Source organism: Mus musculus, chromosome 1 (assembly GCF_000001635.26).
Source record: "Mus musculus strain C57BL/6J chromosome 1, GRCm38.p6 C57BL/6J".
In the NCBI taxonomy this organism is placed as follows: Eukaryota; Metazoa; Chordata; class Mammalia; order Rodentia; family Muridae; genus Mus; species Mus musculus.
This window is the reverse complement of record NC_000067.6, coordinates 100,210,845-100,231,514: the sequence shown is the minus strand read 5'-3', so window position 1 is coordinate 100,231,514 and position 20,670 is coordinate 100,210,845. Positions and strand designations below refer to the sequence as shown.

General features: G+C 40.1%; 1 protein-coding gene across 2 annotated transcripts in view; it reads right to left on the bottom strand.

Moving 5' to 3' along the window:
• The window catches only part of Cntnap5b (contactin associated protein-like 5B), a 718,354-nt gene that overhangs the window by 259,085 nt on the left and 438,599 nt on the right, over positions 1–20,670 (bottom strand). For both annotated transcript variants that reach the window (XM_006529594.4, NM_172851.3), the window contains exon 11: positions 17,742–17,848. In XM_006529594.4, coding sequence (XP_006529657.1) covers positions 17,742–17,848 — 107 coding nt within the window. The remainder of the gene's footprint in view (positions 1–17,741; positions 17,849–20,670) is intronic.

The following is a 20,670-nucleotide window of genomic DNA, read 5'->3' as shown; positions in this document are numbered from 1 at the left end:
ATATAAGCCGCAGTGCTCGTCTCATATTTAAGCCTCTCGTAGATAAGGGAGCAGTATGGGAAATTCACATTCTGTAACTACAGCTCTACACTCTGTTTTAAAACAGCGAGAGATAAAAGTTTCTACAAGAACCTTAGAAACGTTCATTAAGGAAATAGAACGTATATCACCTTGGTACGCGTGTTCAGGGTCGTTAACTCTTTCCTCTTGGGAGAAATTAAGGGAAGACTTAGCTAAGGAACAACAGAATGGGAAATTAAAGGCAGGGACCATGCCATTATGGAAACTGGTGAGATCGTGCCTGGAGGATGAGAGATGCCGTCCAGCAATAATAACAGGGCAGGCAATATTAGAAGAAGCACAGGACAGCATGGCAGAAACGGAATGGTGTGAAAGGTTAGGAGCTCCAAAAAAGGAAAATGTGCACAAAGTAAAAAGCCCTTCCAGAGACCTTGAGTCAGAGGAAGTGAAAAATTTGAGGATAAGTCCTCAGGGAGAGAAAAAGGAAAAGGAGAAAGTTCAGAAAAGGAAAAGCCTTTATCCGGTAAAGGAACTAGAGGCTTTGAAGCTTGATAGTTTAAAAGCAGATGAGCTTAGCTCCTCTGAGGAAGAGGAGTCGCATTATGAGGCAGCTCATTATAAAAAAGAAAGATACCATCCAGAGGAAAGGCGAGTGAAGAAATCAGAGAAAAAATTAAAAGTTACTGGAGACACAGAACAGGCCACCTCTGGGCCTTCTAGTCTCAATACACCTCCACCTTATGTGGAGAAATTTTATTCTGATTCTTTTCTTTCAAAGGAGGAAAAGAAAAAATTATATCAGACATTTCCTGTCTTTGAAGCTGCAGATGGAGGGCGAGTACACGCCCACGTGGAGTATACTCAGATAAAAGAACTTGCTGAGTCGGTTCGCAATTATGGAGTTAGTGCCAACTTCACTATCTCCCAAATTGAAAGATTTGCTACTTTAGCCATGACCCCTGGAGACTGGCAGACAACAGTGAAGGCTGCACTCCCTAATATGGGGCAATATATGGAGTGGAAAGCGTTGTGGCATGATGCTTCTCAGACACAGGCCAAAGTCAATGCCACTACTGAAGGCAATCAGAGAAATTGGACATTTGAATTATTGACAGGACAAGGGCAATATGCTAATAATCAGACGAATTATGATTGGGGAGCATACAATCAAATCTCCACTGCTGCCATTAAGGCGTGGAAGGCACTTTCCAAAAAGGGAGAGTCTGGAAGATACTTGACAAAAATTATACAAAATCCTCAGGAGTCATTCTCAGACTTTGTAGCTAGAATGACAGAGGCAGCAGACAGAATTTTTGGAGACTCTGAACAGGCAATGCCTTTAGTGGAACAGTTGATTTATGAGCAAGCCACTCAAGAATGCAGAGCAACAATTACACCTAGAAAGAGCAAAGGACTGCAAGATTGGTTAAGGGTATGCCGTGAGCTTGGAGGCCCCTTATCTAATGCAGGGTTAGCGGCTGCCATCCTGCAGGGCCAAAGGCGTTCAGATACAAATAGTAATAACAGGGTCTGCTATAACTGTGGCAAACCAGGGCATATGAGAAGAGACTGCCAGGCACTCGTAAAAGGAAAAGTGCTAGGGCTATGTACCAGGTGTGGAAAAGGCTATCATCGAGCCAGTGAGTGTCGTTCAATTAAAGACGTCAGAGGCAGATTTATTCAGTCTGGACCTCAGGCAGAAAGAAGTGAAGACAATTCAAAAAACGAGTTTCTGGGCCCCAGGTCCCAGGGCCCCAAAACATATGGGATCCCAGCTCACAACAGGCGGACACTACAGTCCACAGAGCTGCAGAAGTCTCAGCAAGAGTGGATCTCTGTGCCATCACTCGATTCATGCTGACACCCTCAATGGGGATGCAGCCCATTCCCACTGACTTCAAAGGGCCTCTGCCATCCAGAAGTGTTGGCCTAATACTGGGCCAGGCCTCCTTGGCTTTACAAGGCCTCATTATCCACCCTGGAGTCATAAATCAAGACTATGAGGGGGAACTTCAAGTTCTTTGTTCCTGTCCTCAAGGTGTTTTTTCTATAGCACAAGGAGATAAAATAGCTCAGCTAATAGTCTTGCCAAGCCTACATGGCTACTCCCCCTCCCCTGGTGTCCTTCAAGCTGCTAGAGAAATTGGCTCTGCTGAAAATGATTCTGCTTACTTAATAATGCCTCTTGATTCCAGGCCAACTTTAGAGTTAGTTATAGAAGGGAAACACTTCAAAGGGATTCTAGATACAGGAGCAGATAAAAGTATCATCTCTTCCCACTGGTGGCCAAAATCTTGGCCCGTTACTCAATCATCACATTCTTTGCAAGGGTTAGGCTATCAGTCCTGCCCCACTATCAGCTCTCGCACTCTGAGCTGGCAAGCACCTGAAGGTCAAACGGGAAGGTTTACTCCCTATGTCTTACCACTCCCAGTTAATCTTTGGGGGAGAGACATTTTACAGGCACTAGGAATAACCTTGACTAATGAGTACTCACCACAAGCTGTTCAAATGATGAAGAAAATGGGCTATAAAGAGGGAAAGGGATTAGGGAAAAGAGAGCAGGGTAGACTTGAACCTATTCCTCAAGAGGGTAATAAAGGAAGACAAGGCTTGGGTTTTTTCTAGAATCAGCTGTTGAGGGTTCCATGCCCATACCTTGGATTACAGAGGAGAATGTATGGGTTCCTCAATGGCCTCTATCCTCTGAAAAATTAGAAGCAGCCACAAAACTGGTCTCTGAGCAGCTACGCTTAGGTCATTTAGAACCCTCTACCTCACCCTGGAATACACCTATTTTTGTAATTAAGAAAAAATCTGGCAAATGGCGTTTATTACATGATCTTAGAGCAATTAATGCACAAATGCGCCTGTTTGGATCAGTTCAGCGAGGGCTCCCATTGCTCTCCGCCCTACCTAAAAATTGGGAAATTATAATTATAGATATTAAAGATTGTTTTTTCTCTATACCTTTATGTCCTCAAGATAGGCAAAGATTTGCATTTACCATCCCAGCCATTAATCACTTAGAGCCTGATCATAGGTACCAATGGAAGGTCTTGCCTCAGGGGATGGCAAATAGCCCCACTATGTGTCAGCTGTATGTGCAATTGGCACTTAAGTCAGTTAAAAATCATTTTCCATCGATTCTTCTGATAAATTATATGGATGACATACTGATATGTCACAGAGATTTACAGTTATTACAAGAAGCATATCCTATATTAATAAAAACGTTAGGGAAATGGGGACTGCAGGTAGCCACTGAAAAGGTACAAGTTGCTCAAATAGGAGCCTTCTTAGGGTCACTCATTTATCCTGACAAAATTGTTCCTCAAAGATTAGAGATTCGCAGAGATCATTTACACACCTTAAATGATTTTCAAAAATTATTAGGAGATATAAATTGGCTGAGACCATTTTTAAAGATTTCCTCTGCTGAGTTAAAACCTTTATTTGACATTTTGGAAGGAGAGTCTCATATCTCCTCCCCTAGAGTCCTTACTCCTGCTGCAAATCAGGCCTTGCAGACAGTAGAAAAAGCTTTGCAAAAGGCTCAATTACAACGCATTGATGAGTCACAACCTTTTGATTTGTGTGTCTTTAAGACAGCCCAGTTGCCAACCGCAGTCTTGTGGCAAAATGGACCTTTATTATGGGTTCATCCAAATGCATCTCCTGCTAAAATAATAGATTGGTATCCTAATGCAGTTGCACAACTTGCACTTCGAGGAATAAAAGCAGCTATTACTTATTTTGGACAAGATCCTAAAATCCTAATTGTACCTTATACTGCTGCACAGGTTCAAACCTTGGCAGCTACATCTGATGATTGGGCAGTTTTAGTCACCTCCTTTTCAGGACAGATTGACAACCATTATCCTAAACATCCGATTTTACAGTTTGCTCTAAATCAGGCTATAGTGTTTCCACAAGTAACAGCTAAAGACCCACTTACAGATGGGATTGTGGTGTACACTGATGGATCAAAAACTGGTATAGGTGCTTATGTGGTTAATAATGAGATAGTAACTAAGCAATATAATGAGACTTCACCTCAAGTTGTGGAATGTTTAGTAGTACTAGAGGTTCTTAAGGCATTCCCAGGACCGCTTAACATTGTATCAGATTCCTCCTATGTAGTAAATGCAGTTAACATTCTTGAAACAGCTGGGGTAATAAAACCCTCCAGCAGAGTTGCCAATATTTTTCGACAAATACAGTTTGTTTTATTAAATAGAAAATTCCCTGTTTATATTACTCATGTTAGGGCACACTCAGGCCTCCCTGGTCCTATGTCTCTGGGAAATGATTTAGCAGACAAAGCCACTAAGGTTATAGCTGTTGCTCTGTCTTCCCAGGTAAAAGCAGCAAAAGAATTTCATAAGCGCTTTCATGTGACAGCTGAGACTTTACGTCGCCGCTTTGCATTAACTAGAAAAGAAGCTAGAGAGATTGTTACTCAATGTCACAATTGTTGTGAATTTTTACCTGTCCCTCATGTGGGGATAAACCCTCGTGGCGTCAGGCCATTACAGGTCTGGCAAATGGATGTCACGCATTTTTCCTCCTTTGGGAGAAATCAATATTTACATGTTTCTATTGACACCTGCTCTGGTGTAATGTTTGCCACACCTTTAACAGGTGAAAAAGCCTCTCATGTTATACAACATTGTCTCGAGGCATGGAGTGCTTGGGGAAAACCCAAACTCCTTAAGACAGACAATGGACCAGCTTACACCTCTCAAAAATTTCAACAGTTCTGTCGCCAGATGAAAGTAACTCATCTGACTGGTCTTCCGTATAATCCTCAAGGGCAGGGCATTGTAGAACGTGCCCATCGCACCCTCAAGTCCTACCTTATTAAACAAAAGGGGGGAATCCAGGAAGTTCTACCCACAGTGCCAAGAGTAGCTGTTTCTATGGCACTCTTCACTCTTAATTTTTTAAACCTTGATGCTCAAGGCCATACTGCGGCTGAACGTCACTGTTCAGAGCCTGACAGGCCAAAAGAGATGGTAAAATGGAAAGATGTTTTGACTGGTCTCTGGAAAGGCCCGGATCCTATATTAATAAGATCCAGGGGAGCTGTTTGTGTTTTCCCACAGGAAGAAGACAACCCATTCTGGCTGCCGGAACGACTGACACGGAGAATTCCGACACCTGAAGATGACTCCCAGATGGATCCCTTGGAAACTACCTCTAATCCTCATGCTACCTCTGTGGATTTGGGTTCCTAGTATATTTGGAGAGTATAGATGGGCAATTCTGTCTGCTTTCCCTAAGCCTATGCCTGTTCGTCATATACAGCTGTTTTCCCCAAGTTTTTTACGACCAATAAAACTTTAGGCCTGCCATACCTACCATTTGACCCTATCTGGGCACCATTGGGAGAAAAACGCTCTTTAAGGGAACGAGGTTCTCTCTGTTTCCAAATTTATGAATTAGGAAATTGTATCAGACTCACCAGCCAAGCTTTGGGAATGTTTTTTAAGTATCGAGGAGGCGTGGTGAAAATAACCCAAGACACTTCCAACAGAGATATAACCCTTACAAATCGGACCTTCTGGCATGAGACAACTTGGGTTAATGGTACATTTCTACCACCTAACTTTTCAGATAAAGAACGTCCCAATCAACCAAAAATGGCTCCTCATTGTAGCTTGGAAGATGAAGGGCTGATCCTGCCTTGGTCTGATTGTCAATCCTCTGTCACTCGTTGGGCAGATCAGAGTAAAACTTTTTCCTTTTCTCCCAACATGATAGATGACCCAGAGCAGAAATATGTTATGAAAAAGGGACTTTTCATACAGGACTTTAGAATGCATCCTTTTCATAAATGGGTACTTTGTGGGATTAATGGTAGCTGTACAGATCTTAATCCCTTGGTTTTCCTCCAAGGAGGAGCTGCTGGAAAAACAATTTTTAATGGTATTTCAAAATTTGCTCAGTTTCATCAAGTTCTGTTACCTGATAGAACCATTTATCAAAATTCTACTACTGAAATCACTGGATTTAATAAGACATTGATAAAGCAGACTAATTATTTACCTACTCCAGTTTGTGTGTATACCCCTTTCTTGTTTATTCTTTCTAATGGTTCCTTTGAATCCTGTACTAATGAAACCTGCTGGATGTCACAATGCTGGAGCCTTAAGTGGGCCAGCCGTGCAATGCTTGCCAAGATTCCACGATGGGTTCCTGTCCCCGTGGAGACCCCTTCCACCATAACCTTACACAGGCAAAAGCGAGACTTTGGTATCACTGCAGCCGTTGTGGTGGCAATGGCTGCCAGTGCGGCGGCAGCTACAGCTGCTGGAATTGCTATGGCAACATCAGTCCAGTCAAGTACAACTGTCGAGCAGTTGTCCTCCTCTGTGGCAGAAGCCATCGATCAACATTCAGTGCTCAGTGCCCAATTAAAAGGTGGGCTAATGATAGTGAACCAGCGCATTGACCTGGTAGAGGAAAGACTGGAAATTCTGCTCCAATTGGCTCAGCTTGGCTGTGATAAGAAATCAGTAGCCTTATGTATTACTAGTGTCCAATATGAAAATTGGACACATGCAGCTAATCTATCTAAAGAATTGTCTTTGTTTCTTACAGGAAACTGGTCTGAAGGATTTGACGAAAAGCTTGAGGCGTTACGTACAGCAGTGATGACGATTAATTCTACGCGCGTGGACCCATCATTGATCGATGGAATCAAAGGACTTTCTTCCTGGATGTCCTCTGCATTCTCACATTTTAAAGAGTGGGTGGGAGTGGGCCTGTTTGGTGCAACCCTGTGTTGTGGACTAGTGTTTCTTCTATGGCTGGTATGCAAACTCAGATCTCAACAGAAACATGACAAGGTGGTAATTGCTCAAGCACTTGCTGCCATAGAGCAAGGCACCTCCCCTGAAATTTGGCTATCTATTCTCAAGAATTAGTTGGCATTTGAGTTCTCTGTCCTTGCATCCCACAAAATTGTGGATACATTGCATTGAGATGAGAGAAACTCAACGATCATTGATCAGTCCGTGCACATTGCTGAGGTTTCCTCATTGCATGTGATAAGGTGATCATGATTTCCCCACTAATTCATTTTTGGCTGGCCTCTTTTGTAGAGTTCACCCTAGGCCATTTAGCAGTTATAGTCACACAGCACTGTGGTATCCAAAGACGGGCAACTTTCCTCATGCACAGACCAACCTAAGACAATGGGGCCCGGTGGTGATAGGGTTACCCGATAACGGGTAAGGCTGTGACATTGGAGGAACGACCTAAAACAGGGGCCACAGCAGATGGACATAACTACATAGGCCTAGACCAGCCTCATTTTAATAAATTATAGAGGGGGAGATGTAAAGGGCTGCAATCTACGTGCCGCCACTAGATAGTGCTAAACCTCTTTGTGCGCAGCTGCGAGAGCACAGCCAGCCAAAGTCACCAGTCCATCTCCGAGGCTTTTGCCCAACCCCTGGGGGCTTTAACCTATCCCCAGGGTGCATGAGGATCATGGGTGTTGCTACCAGTCCTAGTTTAGACACGTCACCAAAAGTATTTAAGCCACACACTTTCTGAGCTTTCTTTGTCTACCTCAATATGATATAGAAGTAAAAGTTAACCGTGGAAGAATCTGGTGTGTCCTGTGTTTATTTCCCGCGGGACGGGGATAAGCTCGGGATACAGCATGAAGAGATATACAAGGAATCAAAAATTCAGACTTTCCTCAGACCCAGAAGTCAGCATTTACTACACCACAGAAGAGCAGAAATGGAGGAAAGAAGGGGAAGATGAGATGATTTATATAAATTCAGAATAGAGCTATTGTTCACTGTGATAACACCTGCTTAGTGTGTAGCAAGCCCTGCCTCAAATCTCAGTGTCTCATACAAGAATTTGCAGGAGTCTCTTGGCATCTGATGGCACTTGCATTCACACGCACATATCCACACATAGACACATACAAACACACCTAAATATACCTAAAACAAATCTAGAAATAAATAATAATAAAATTTCCAAAAATAAAAGTGAAAATTATGATCTACTATGTCTCATTATAAAAGAATCATGGTTGTTGTTACTGTCATATTTAGAGGAGACAGAAACACCTGGCTCAATGTAAAATGACTTCGTGCAATTTATTAGGTTATTATTAGAGTTTAGAAGTGAAACAAGACACCTTAGTTTTTAAATACCCTTCAATTTTCGTGCTACATTTTAAATAAAAACCAAAAGGAAACAGGTATGCTCCTGTGTCTCTCTGTATGTGTTTGTGTTCATGTTACCGTGTGTGTGTGTGTGTGTGTGTGTGTGTGTGTGTGTGTGTGTGTGTGTGTGCACGCGCGCGCGCGCGCATAACTGTGTGTACAATGTGTGTGCAGAGGCCAGAGGAGGATATTCTGTATCTCCCTTTCACCCCACATATTGGCATCAATGGACCCCAATTACTCTAATAAACTAAGAGCTCACCATTTTATACCTGGGAGAGCTGGGCAATAAGAATCAGCAATAGTCCTCTATTTCTGAAATCCTCCTCCTCCTCCTCCTCCTCCTCCTCCTCCTCCTCCTCCTCCTCCTCCTCCTCCTCCTTCTCCTCCTTCTCTTCTCCCTTCTCCTCCTCCTCCTTCTCCAGCACTGGGGTTAGAGGTGCCTATGGCAGTTTTTTGCTTCCCATGTAGGATTTGCAGATATGAATTCAGACCCTCATAGTTTTATGGCCAGCACTCTCAGTCTTTCCCTTGAAGTCATTACCCCTGCCAGTATGTTTTACATCATTTGAATATCCCCTAATGATGCCATTAAGAAACTACCTGTGTAGTAGACACCAAGAAGCATGGGTACTTTGTCTGATGGCTCCTGAGCTCAGGCATCCCTTGAATATGTTGCATAGTTATTTTTCCCTGGATGCCTCATTAAAACAACAGGCTGTAATGAATTCAATTGTTAGCAGAAAGAAAATACTCATTTCCTCTTCCAGCCATAATGACAGAGGTATCACTGAGTCAGGAGCAAGGGAATAATTGCCAGGGTCTCAATCATTGCATTAGATGCCAGCAGGAAATCTTCACTGCTGCAAACTGACTTTGACAGCCACTCAACTGACAGTATAATAAACTCAGTTTCATGTCCTGCTACAGCAATGGATACTGTTCTTTCTTTTTTATGTTGTCTGCACATATTTAGTTTTTTACATGTCCTATTTATACTAGGTCTCTTAAAATTGGATTCACCTACAGCTATATCAACTGAAGGATGGTTTACAAGGCCCTTTGAGAATTCATGGGACTTAATGTCAAAAGATTTAAGAAATATTCATTGAAAGAAAAGCTAGAGCCTCAGTCCTTTCACTACTTAAAAGTGAGAAATTTCTCCATAAGTGATGATGGAAAGAAAAACATGGGTTATGTGATATTGTCTTTAGTTCCATCAGGGTAGAGCTTTCAGAAAGAAATGCCAACAAGAAAGTTTACCACTCTACTTTCTCAGTATTTTTGTTTTTGTTTTTTCCACAAACAGATTTCTAAACCTAGTACTAGTTTTAGGAAACACAATTAAAGCCAATGCTTCTGACGCCAAAGACCAAGAAAAAGACGAAGAATTTACTTATGGCAACCAGGTGTACATGTAGTCTAAGAGAAGAATGTTGAATTAAATAACAAATTACCTGAAAAACACAAAGTTAGATCTGGCAGGAAGTGGCCAAGTTGAAATAAAGCCAACAGACAGGAAGAGGGAGAAGTTCTTACTATGAACAAGTGAAGACAAGTGGCTCAGAGCTGCTCTAAAGAAGATCACAGAAGTCAGGGCTTGAAATTCTCTACTCCCAGAAACTGACCACAGAGCTTATATGTGTTAAGATAAGGAAGAAGGAATAGGAAGCTGAGTTATTTGGTGAAGCATAATGGTCTGATTTTGGTGCCCAGAGCCCACACACAAAAAGGTGTGCCTGGTTGTTGCCCTTGAAAGTCCTAGTAATTGGGAAGCAAGACATGTGGAGCACTTAAAGTTCCTGCCCAGTTAAACCAATGTATTGACCATTTTCTGTCACAAAGAAGATCGAGAGATTCTAAGTAATGGGACCTTAGGTCTCCTACCTCAAAATAGATGTTCTCACCTACATATATATGTACATACACACACACATACATAGAAATCAAAGTTAATGAAGAATCACTAAACAATCTGAAATAATCTAGGGGTATAATCACGATAGCTTTAAGGACACAACAGGAATATAATTAAGAATTACTCCTGGGGCAAGATTACCTTGGTTCAGATCTCTAGAACCAATTAAAAGCTGCGAACAGCCATGCTCAATTATGTGTGAATAAAATACATGTGAGGAGGGTGTGGAGATAGGGACTTGTTGGCCATCAAGCCTACATGAAAAAGTGAACTCAAAGTTCAGTGTGAGATCCTGTTCTCCCAAAAAAGAAAGGTAGAGAGGAGTGGAGAAAATCACCCAAACTCAACCTGTTGCCTCATCAGTACACACACACATACATACACACATGAACACACACACACACACACACACACACACACACACACACACACACAGCCATGCACACATAGGTACTTTATCAAAAACAATGAATCTCTTCTAGGATGCAATGGACCTAACCTCTTTTTTAGAAGGAGCCAAAATTGTCAGGCTTTTGTCCTACTTGATATTGTAGTAGAATGTCCTTGACTTTCCATCCTAAACTGTTCTTCATCTTATTCTTTGCTTTGTATGAAAAAGAACACTTGCTTTGTTTCTTCTCAAGGTTGCAGGGTAGACAAGATGATGCAAATGCAGCAGAAACCACAAGGAAGGGCTATTATCATACTTGTCTGGGAGATTTCACGCCCACTGACTCAGGAATTTATCTCAGTAGCTGTAGGGGCAGATTATATTATTTTTCCCTTGAATGTGACATCAGCAAGCCTACAATTAGTGGAATAACTTGATACAGGTCACAGAGATGTGGTATTAGAGAACTTCAACATGTGGAGAAAACTTTCTGAACCTTTTGTCTGAACTACACTGTTAAAAACTTTATATCTTTCAAATTGAACAGACTCAAAATTATTTACTTGACAATTTAACCAATGGAGTAAGTCATAGTTTAAAATAAAGTTCATAAAATATTGATTAGAAATAGCACATATTTTTACTCCTTAGAACTCTGATTTTCCTTTCTCTTGTTAAAAGCACTCATGGTTCACATCTGTGAACTGCTTCAAGGGTAATAGAATAGAAGGGAACTTTGGATACTCATAACTCTTAGAAAAACAGCCTTTTGGGGGGGCAATTTTGCCTTTTAAAGCAAACAGCAAAGAATGTGAGGGAATCCTTAGGGTTTTCTGAACCATTTACAAGGGATGGGCTATGTGAGTCATATAGATATTGTTCTAGGAACGGACATCAAAATATAGTTTAAAAGCTGTGAACTCAGGCCTGGGGATGGCTCACTTAGTAGCAGTGCTTCCTGTGTAAACATGTGGACTTGCATTTAGGTCCCCAGCACCCAAATAAAAAGACAGGCATATCACCAATGCACTGATGGCATCAGCTTTTGGGCAGTGACAAGAGGATCTCTGATTGTCATTCTAGATGCATGTTCAGCAAGAGACTCTGTCACAAGGAAATAAGGGGGAGAGTAACAGAACAGAACACCAGACATCCTCTTCCGGAGTGTACAGCCAGACACATATGTACAGATGGCCTCATGTGCACACACATACACACACACACAGAGAGAGAGAGAGAGAGAGAGAGAGAGAGAGAGAGAGAGAGAGAGAGAGAGAGAGACAGAGACAGAGAGAGACAGAGAGAGACAGAGAGAGACAGAGAGACAGAGAGAGAGACAGAGAGAGAGACAGAGAGAGACAGAGACAGAGAGAGACAGAGACAGAGAGATAGAGAGACAGAGAGAGAAACTAATACAAATATAAAAGAGAATTACACAATGTGATTGTGACACAGTACACTGAATCATTATACTCATTCTGAGCCATGTTTCTAGAGAGATTTAACACAGGCTTTCTTAGTAAAAATCAATTCATAGCCTAATGAATATTCAGGATGAATGATAGAGCACAAAAGTTCAGCAAGTTATGTGAGATCATGGGTGCCAGCTGTGATCTCAGCTATGTCTGAGGTTCTCCCACTAATGCTACTATGCCAATCCTTCATTTACATTGGGCAATTTATGCAGCAATGCTGTTCCAATAGCCATAGGATGTGGGGATATTGGCATGCCAATCATTAATTTCATGAAAAATTCTTATGATGTTTGATGAAGGTGATTCTTTATATGTAATCAATAGAATTTAACATGGAAATAGATCTTACATGTGTATTAGTCATTTTTTTTTCTGGAGAGCACTTCTTTCTGTTTCAAAAAAGGACTCTGCAGAGGATGGTGTCACAGGCAAAGAATAGAAGTGGACAGAAATTAAACCACTGCTCTTTGTCATGTGTTTAGTTTTTGTGCTGACTTGCAAAGGGACAGGATAGTTGTGTCCCAGCTTCTGTCTGCTTCCTATGAAATAGCTGTCCTTGATCTTTTTAATATCTGTCTGATGACACCTGCAGGTATATGTTTAGGATCTCTGCACCATGCCCCATGTCTCAAGCGCCTTTAGTCTCTTCACAGTGTAGCTTGCTGACATCCTAACAAAGCACCTCAGGTCCCTTTTCAGCTTTACAAAAGGGTGTCAGCTTTATTCTCTCAAGTCTGATGGAGTATTTCTTGCTTTGGATAGTCAATAAGCATATATTGACTAGGAACATATCAAGCTGTCTGGTCTTCACAGTTAACAGTCATCACACAGCAGAGTAGCTTTGCTAGTTCCTCTTTATGGAAACAGGTCTCTGTCACATTTAGACAATTGCACATAGTAAGTAACTCTGACAAAAAATATATTACAAACTATCTTTCATATCTTTATCATAGGCTTAACTCATATATTAATATTATAAGATGAGGTTCTTATTGAGATTAACGTTCTTTAAATTCCATGTTAATAAGAGATAGCTCTCAACTTCATATAGACAAGAAGGAAGAGAAAAAAGAGAAAGAAACGGAGAAAGAAAGGACAATATGAAAGAAAGATGAGGGGGAAGAAATAGAAGAGGAAAGAGGAGAAAGAAAGGAAGAAGAGGGACAAGAAAGGGAATGATGAAGAGGAGAGAAAGATGAAGGGACAATAAGAAAAGAAGAAAGAAGCAGAAGAGAAGAAGTTTGTTCATGTGTATGTATGTGTATCTGTGTCTGTGCATGAGCATGTATGTATTCCAATGTATTCCAATATGTGATGAGAGAGAGAGAGAGAGAGAGAGAGAGAGAGAGAGAGAGAGAGAGAGAGAGAGAGAGAATGTGTATATGCCTGTGTATATATGTGTGTGTATCTTGTTGGTAGGTGTGCATGTATAGGGACTCAACATTGCTGTCTATTATAGTTTTTTTTCATATTTTTGAGACATATCTCTCTTATCTCACTGATTTATCTAGACTAACAAGCCTGTAAGCCCAAGTGATCCTGTCATAACATCACATATCACCCTTAATTTTTACAGAGTGCTGAACATCGAATTCAGGTTCTTATGCCTGTACTGAAAGCTATTTACTAAGTAACCCATCTCTCTATCTCCCCCAGCACTGATCTAATGTCCATTACATAGTAGATATTTGATCTTTGATAGGTGCTGAAAAACACAAGTGAGATTGTGATACTGCAGACAGCATCAGGTTCAGTTGCTGGGATGAGAGCTCTGTTCCTGGGAAAACAATAATGGAGGTTTCAGAAGAGATTTGAAGAGGAGAAGGAAAAGAGTAAGAAGAGAGAATCAGCAGGATATATTGACTACTAGTAATGCTTGGTTGGTCAAGCATGATGACCTGAATTTGTCCCCTGGGACACATATCTGGAAAGTATCAGGAAAGTGATTCCTGTAAGTTGTTCTCTAGTCTATGATGATTTACACTCTCTCTCTCTCTCTCTCTCTCTCTCTCTCTCTCTCTCTCTCTGTCTCTCTCTCTCTCACACATACACACATGCACACACACATGCATGCACACACTCACACACACTCACAAATACATACACATGCACTCATGTATGTGCTTGCATACACAGAGACATACACACACCAAGTAAGTAAACAGGTAAATAAATATAACACATTCATTAATTCATTAATTAATAGAGTTTTGAAGACAGAGTTTATCTGTGTAGCCCTGGCTGTCCTGGAAGTTGCTCTGTATACCAGGCTAGCCTGAAATTTACAGAGGGCATCTGTTTTCTGACTCTGAAAGAAGAAATAACATACAAAGGGTAAATTGCTTGGAGCTTGGTCTTCTGGCAACACAAAGAAGTTCCAAGAACTTAGCCTAAGCACCAAAACAGAAGTAATCAATTTGTATATGATAGAACTGTGAGCAGAGTGAGCAGCAGCTCACCTGATTGAAAGCACACTGATATGCAGGAAAACTAGAGGGGCACAATAGGTGGGGTTACTTAATGCTGAGTCTGACTGGGCTGAGTCAATGAGAAGCTGACTAGCAGGGGAGGAGTGTGGAGGAACTTTTGGTGGCCTTTCGGAACAGCAGACCTCTTCCCAAGTGGCAGTGTTACAGCTCTGATGAGAGGAGCTCTCAGATAACAAAGTAGTTCTCACACACCTTTATTCCTTCTGGATAGGATTCTTATATACAGTTTGGGGATGGGTCAGGGTCTGGCAGCAGGTACTTGCCATTAGCTTGGTCTGAGAGCTTGGAGCTGCCTTATCTGCATGTGGGAGGGCTTAGGGTGCTGTTCCTACATGACTGTGCATGTGCATGTGTATGTATTTGTGTGTGTGTGTGTGTGTGTGTGTGTGTGTGTGTGTGTGTGTGTGTGTGTGTGTAAATCATCATAGACTAGAGAACAACTTACAGGAATCACTTTCCTGATGCTTTCCAGATATGTGTCCCAGGGGACAAATTCAGGATAAATAGTATTTAATATAAGAGGTGATCATCAGGGTGACAACTTCTCTGAATTGATCTCCAAATTACTTTTTTTCTGGGGACAGTATCACCTCTTATATTAATGGATGTCAATTGATGGATAAATAGGTGGATTTTTAAAGAGCTTGGAGAAAAGCAGGATGAAACAAAGAAAAATATAGAGAAGTGAGTTTGTTCATGCAGCTGGGGATGAGCTAGGCATGCACTGACTTTGTCTGGTCTAAGATATAAAGTCAACTGGAGCTGTTCCTGAGTGTAGTCAGAATATAATTCAGTAAAAATCCTTCTTTGTTTCAGGGAATCAAAATATTAATTATCAGATATACAAGGCAGTTTGTCAGTAAATGAAGAACAGTCATTCTATGGTCCTAGCAGTCAAATTTAAACAATTTAAACAAAGCAAATGAAAAATACTAACTCCAAGAGTACAAATATTAACTTCCATTTTGATATCCAAGCATTTAGCAGAAAGACATGGTAAGTAGTTTTATCTATTAAGTGATTCCAACAGAAAAGTGAAAATAAAGTCAGAGAAAAGAACTGTGAAGTATACACTGTCTTAAGTCTTTCAGACACTTAGAAGTATGAAGTAAGACCTTTCAAATCAATTTGTTTCTTGACCTTCTGCCATTTCTGAGGACTAATCCTGTAAATAATGCAACTCATGATGATGAGAAGATTGCTAAGTTGGAATTTGCTGTGCATAAGCATGAGAGTCTAAATTTGTCCTTAGAACTTATGTAAAAGGTAAGTAAGAGTGTTTTGCACCTGCAGTCTCAGAGCTAGGTGATAGGTAGTGACTATCCTGGGGCCTTGCTCACCAGCTCATCAGAAACAGTGAGCTCCAGGATAGGGGAGAAGCTGCATCTCAGAAAAAAAAAAAAAAAAAAACAACTAAGCAAAGATAAAACTGACAACTGAATTCAGCTTCTATCCTCTATACATACCAGTACAAATTAGGACATATGCATACATATATACACACCCATATACATAGCACAAAAAGAGTCCACATCTTGTGGACCATGCCATATATCTTTGATCATTCTGCTCCAAATCTCATTATGCCTCCCATCATTACACCTCTTTCCCACACAGATTCACTTCTAACTTCATGTCTTCTGTATATATGACTTAATTCATCTAATACAATCTAGGACTCACAAATGAAAAAAAAAATGCCTGGAAAACTGAATACTAGACCAACAAGATATATTAGCCAAATCACCCCGGGGGATGGAAGGCTATCGAAAGAACTCCAAGTCAGTATCCCATAAACACTTGCACATCAGTATTGCTTTAGCTCATTTCACAGTAGCTACGTCATGGAACCTTCCCAGGGCACTGCCAGAAGAGGAATAGATAAAAAAATGTAGTCATACACATGAAAAAAATTATTTTCAACCCTAAACAAGGATGAAATTATGCCAACCACAAGAAAATGGATATTTCTCCTTTCACATATATCAGCCCAGTCCTGTTCTCTTGTCTCCTGACTCTGTCATTAGTGCTCCATTCTAGCGCATGGGTTCTTTACAGTTTCTCCACAGGACAATGTTATACTCACTAGTATATACACTTCCTCCATACTCTGAATTCTTCTTTCTATTTTTCTTCTATATCTTGAACACAATCAGCCTAGGCCTTCAATCTAAAATTTTCCAAATGCCCACCACTGACATGTAGTCACGAATACTTACAATCAATATTTAAGATTTTTAGCCTCTCTTCTCATGGTCTGACATATTATTCCTTCTATTGAAGAAGACAGTAGGGTAGTATCTGATCAGGCAAATGTGAGCAGAAATATTACTCATTCATATTTTCAGTAGAAGCCTTTGAATAAAATACAAGCCTGTACCCTTATCATGTATTTCCTTCCTGTATTTTCCTTCTCTTGGCCATAGCAATATTCAGAAGATACCGCTACCATTTATTAAGATAATGAGAAAGAAGGCCTGAAAATGTGTGAGGGACTTTGTGGTATAGCTATGTTGTAGTTTGAATGTGAACTGTCTTCCATAAGTTCATGTTTGAACATTTGGTCTCTGGCTTGTGGTGCTGTTTGGAAAATTTCAGAACTTTTAGATGGTGTAACCTCATTGGAATAAATTGGTAACTGGGGACAGGACTGGAAGCTATAGAGCTTTATTCGATTTTCTAGTATAGTCTGTTTCCTGAGTGTGAATACAAAGTGATGTCAGGATTTCTGTTCTTTCTACCATGCCTTCCCCACTGGTTGCCATGCCTTCTTCCTTTAGAATAGCTAGTATCTTTCTGGAACTGTAAACCCAAATAAATCTTTTCTCTCTTAAGTTGCTTTGGTCATAGTATTTTATCATTGTGGTAGGAAAATAACTAAGACAGACATCAAGCCACTTGTCACTTGGACCATTGATATATGAGCTACTTGTTGCAACAGTACAACTCAAGTAATGAAGACATTGCCATCTTGCAAAGCTCCCCTGTGTAATTATAGCATCATTTTTCTCTTTTAATTTACCATATATCTGACCTCACTTTGTTTACCCTGTTCTCATAAATTTCATAAAGATATGGCTTGTGTCTATTCTTTTCCTCTGCACCATTCAGTATTTGGAATATTGTATCCTATTTGATAATTTATGCTAAAGGTATAGACAGTGCTCACAATGTGGTGAGTAGCCAGGGTCCCCACACTGCATTCCTGGAGTTGTATCTACATACTGTAGGCACATTTTGTGTACTCACAATCATGACAGGTGGCTCCTGTGTAACCAGTATTACTGCAGTTGCAGTAGAAGTTTGTCCAGGTTTGAGTACAGTGTCCTCCATGTTCACAGTAGTTGGGGAAACACCTAATGGGAGGAAATGCAAAGCAATCAAGCCAAGATGGTTGAAACAGACAGGCAAGCAAAAACAGGAGCAACAGGAAATGGATATGCTAAAGTCCTATTACTGCCACAGTTAAATGATTTGAAAACCATTCAGACATGCTGAGTCGTAGAGAACTCAGAATTGAATTACACCTTTAAGTAAAACCTTAAATTCTTTTGCACAGATACAAGAATGGAGGTAGGAATATTCTAGAGAATAGCTAAATATTTATTGTGGCACAAAATGCAGAATGGTTATAACTTTACATCGGAACAAACACTTGCCACAGACCACGCCAGTCGGATATGGGGGTCCCTGGGACGAGGGTCCTCAAAGGCTAGATCAGTAAGGATTCATTGGTGACAAACTGAAACAAACACAGAGCCAGTTTGAATCTGAGTGTATTTTGCAGCTCTCAAACAAAGGTTTTTATATATAAAGAAACAAGTATTACAACTCTTAGAAGATGTGTTTCATGAAGCAATATCATCATTGACATTTGGCACAGTAAAGCACAAAAATCATCCAAGTCTAGTGGCATATTTCCAAGAGCAGGTTAATAAATTTTTATGGTCAGTTATTATTTAACCTCTGCTACCTGATTTTTTGGTGAATCTTTAAGGTGTAAATTTAAACTATTTTAATTTTTTTTTATTTAAGGCTTTCTTTACCATATACTAAAGCCAACTTCTGATGACACACATATATCCATATGAAATTTTATTGTTGGGAAAGTTTTTATCTATCTTAATACTATTTTGTGATTTTGTAAGTGATTTATAAAGTAAAGCGCTGGTTTTTCTGTAGATAAGGTCATGGCTAGTGACCCCACCTCAAGGGATAGTCTCCATTTTTTTCTTTAAATCCTAGCCTATGCTATCAGGAACATCTCATAAAGAAGAAGTGGAACAGCAGAAGATAAAATACATACACTGCTATGAGAACTACGACTCATAGCTACTGGAAAAATAGTTTAATTAGAAAAATGCTTGTCTTACAAATATGAGGGCCTGAGCTCAATCCCACAGAATCTGTGTACATGATTTTGCATGCTGCTAATGCCAGACAGAGTTAAGGAGTTAGGGACAGTCAAATCCCTTATACTCATTGGCTATCTAGTCTAGCCTACTTGTTGAGTTCCTGACCTATGAGAGAACCTGTTTCAAAACTAAAATGGATGATTCCTGAAGAACAACAGCTAAGGATATCCTCTGGCATCTACATCCAGAGGTCCACACACATGCATTTGTACAAACATCAACATGAAAACATACATACTATACAGTTCTATCAATATAAAAACACCCTAAAATAACATTTTTTTCTTATGCTACACAAATTATAATGATTTTAGGACAACATTCTCAAGTCCAGCTGTATATGGAGAAAAAGGTTTGGTGTAAGCTGTCAGAAATACTAGTCATTTAAAAACATTTTTAATAAGTTTCCCATAGTCCTTGCACTAGTGTTAATAAACTCAACCTAACATTGAAAATATAGGGCTCAAAGTCATTTGTCTATGGTCACTAAAAGAATCACTGTTGTATTTCTCACAATGAAAAGAACATTTGAGAAATGGAAAAGTCTAATAATTCTAGAATAAGGAACAAACTGAGTGAGAACATGCAGAGCTTTCTTATAGCACTGTGTATTTAGGACCAGTGTACTGAGACTAGAAAAGATCATCTCAACACACTTACTTGATAGGAGACTTATAGGTAAGTCTTATAATTTGCTTATTTGAAGAGGCTGTTTCACTGCTTTTAAGCCTTTTGGCTAAGATCAAGTGAAAAGACTGATTCATGAGCATGGTTTCCAGATGCTTTAATCAGTTCCTGTTAAATGCTGTTTCTTTTCTTTGCTCTATCAAGTAGCACAAACTGATTATTTTAGAACCAAACACAGAAAGTAAATGTCATATAGATATAAAAGGGAACTAACATTGTATGTGGATATTGGTAGTCACAACCAAAATAATATATCTAAAACAGTCATGGTAGGATGGAAAAGATGGTTCAGTGGTAAAGCACTGGCTGCATAAGTATAAGGGATAGAGTTTGTATCCCTAGCACACATGCAATATTCCAGGCAAGCAAGACAGAACACTTGTGACTTTTATACCCAGGAAGCAGAGAAAGGAAGTCTCCAAGGCAAGCTGATTAGCTAGAAAACAAAACACACTCACTTTAGAGTCAAATGAGAAACTCTGACTCTATCTACAAGGTGGAAATTGTAAAGCAAGATGTGCTTTGTCAACCTCTGACCTCCATATGCACTCATGATAAATGGAGAACACACAGACATCATGTGCAACATCCCCCTCTGCCAATTGTTGTAAATGTTCTTGACAAATGTGACTTCTTAATGCATACTTTTTCAATTTAAATATATCAATTTTCTGGATGATTCAAAGCCCAGATGAGGTAACACAGTTAGTGTCTGACTTGATGAATATGGCAGACACACTGCCATATTTACTCTGTATGAAATCAGAGTGCACAAGAGTTTCAGTAGATGATCAAGATTTCAAAGAAAGCATTGGATATGGAAGGGGAAGAAAATCAATAAGCATAAAAAGAAAAAATATGATAACTCAGAAAGTATCCTAACACTTGAAAACTGGTGCCAGGGAGATAGGTCTGTCACTGATTAAGCAAGTATGAGATCCTGAGGTTAGGTCCGAGAAACTATATAAAAAGTCAAGACATGGTCATATGTGTCTGTAATCTTACCTCTAGGTGGTAAAGACAAGCAGCCTCCTGGCACTCACTAGCTTACCAGCAACATAGATCCATATTGTTCC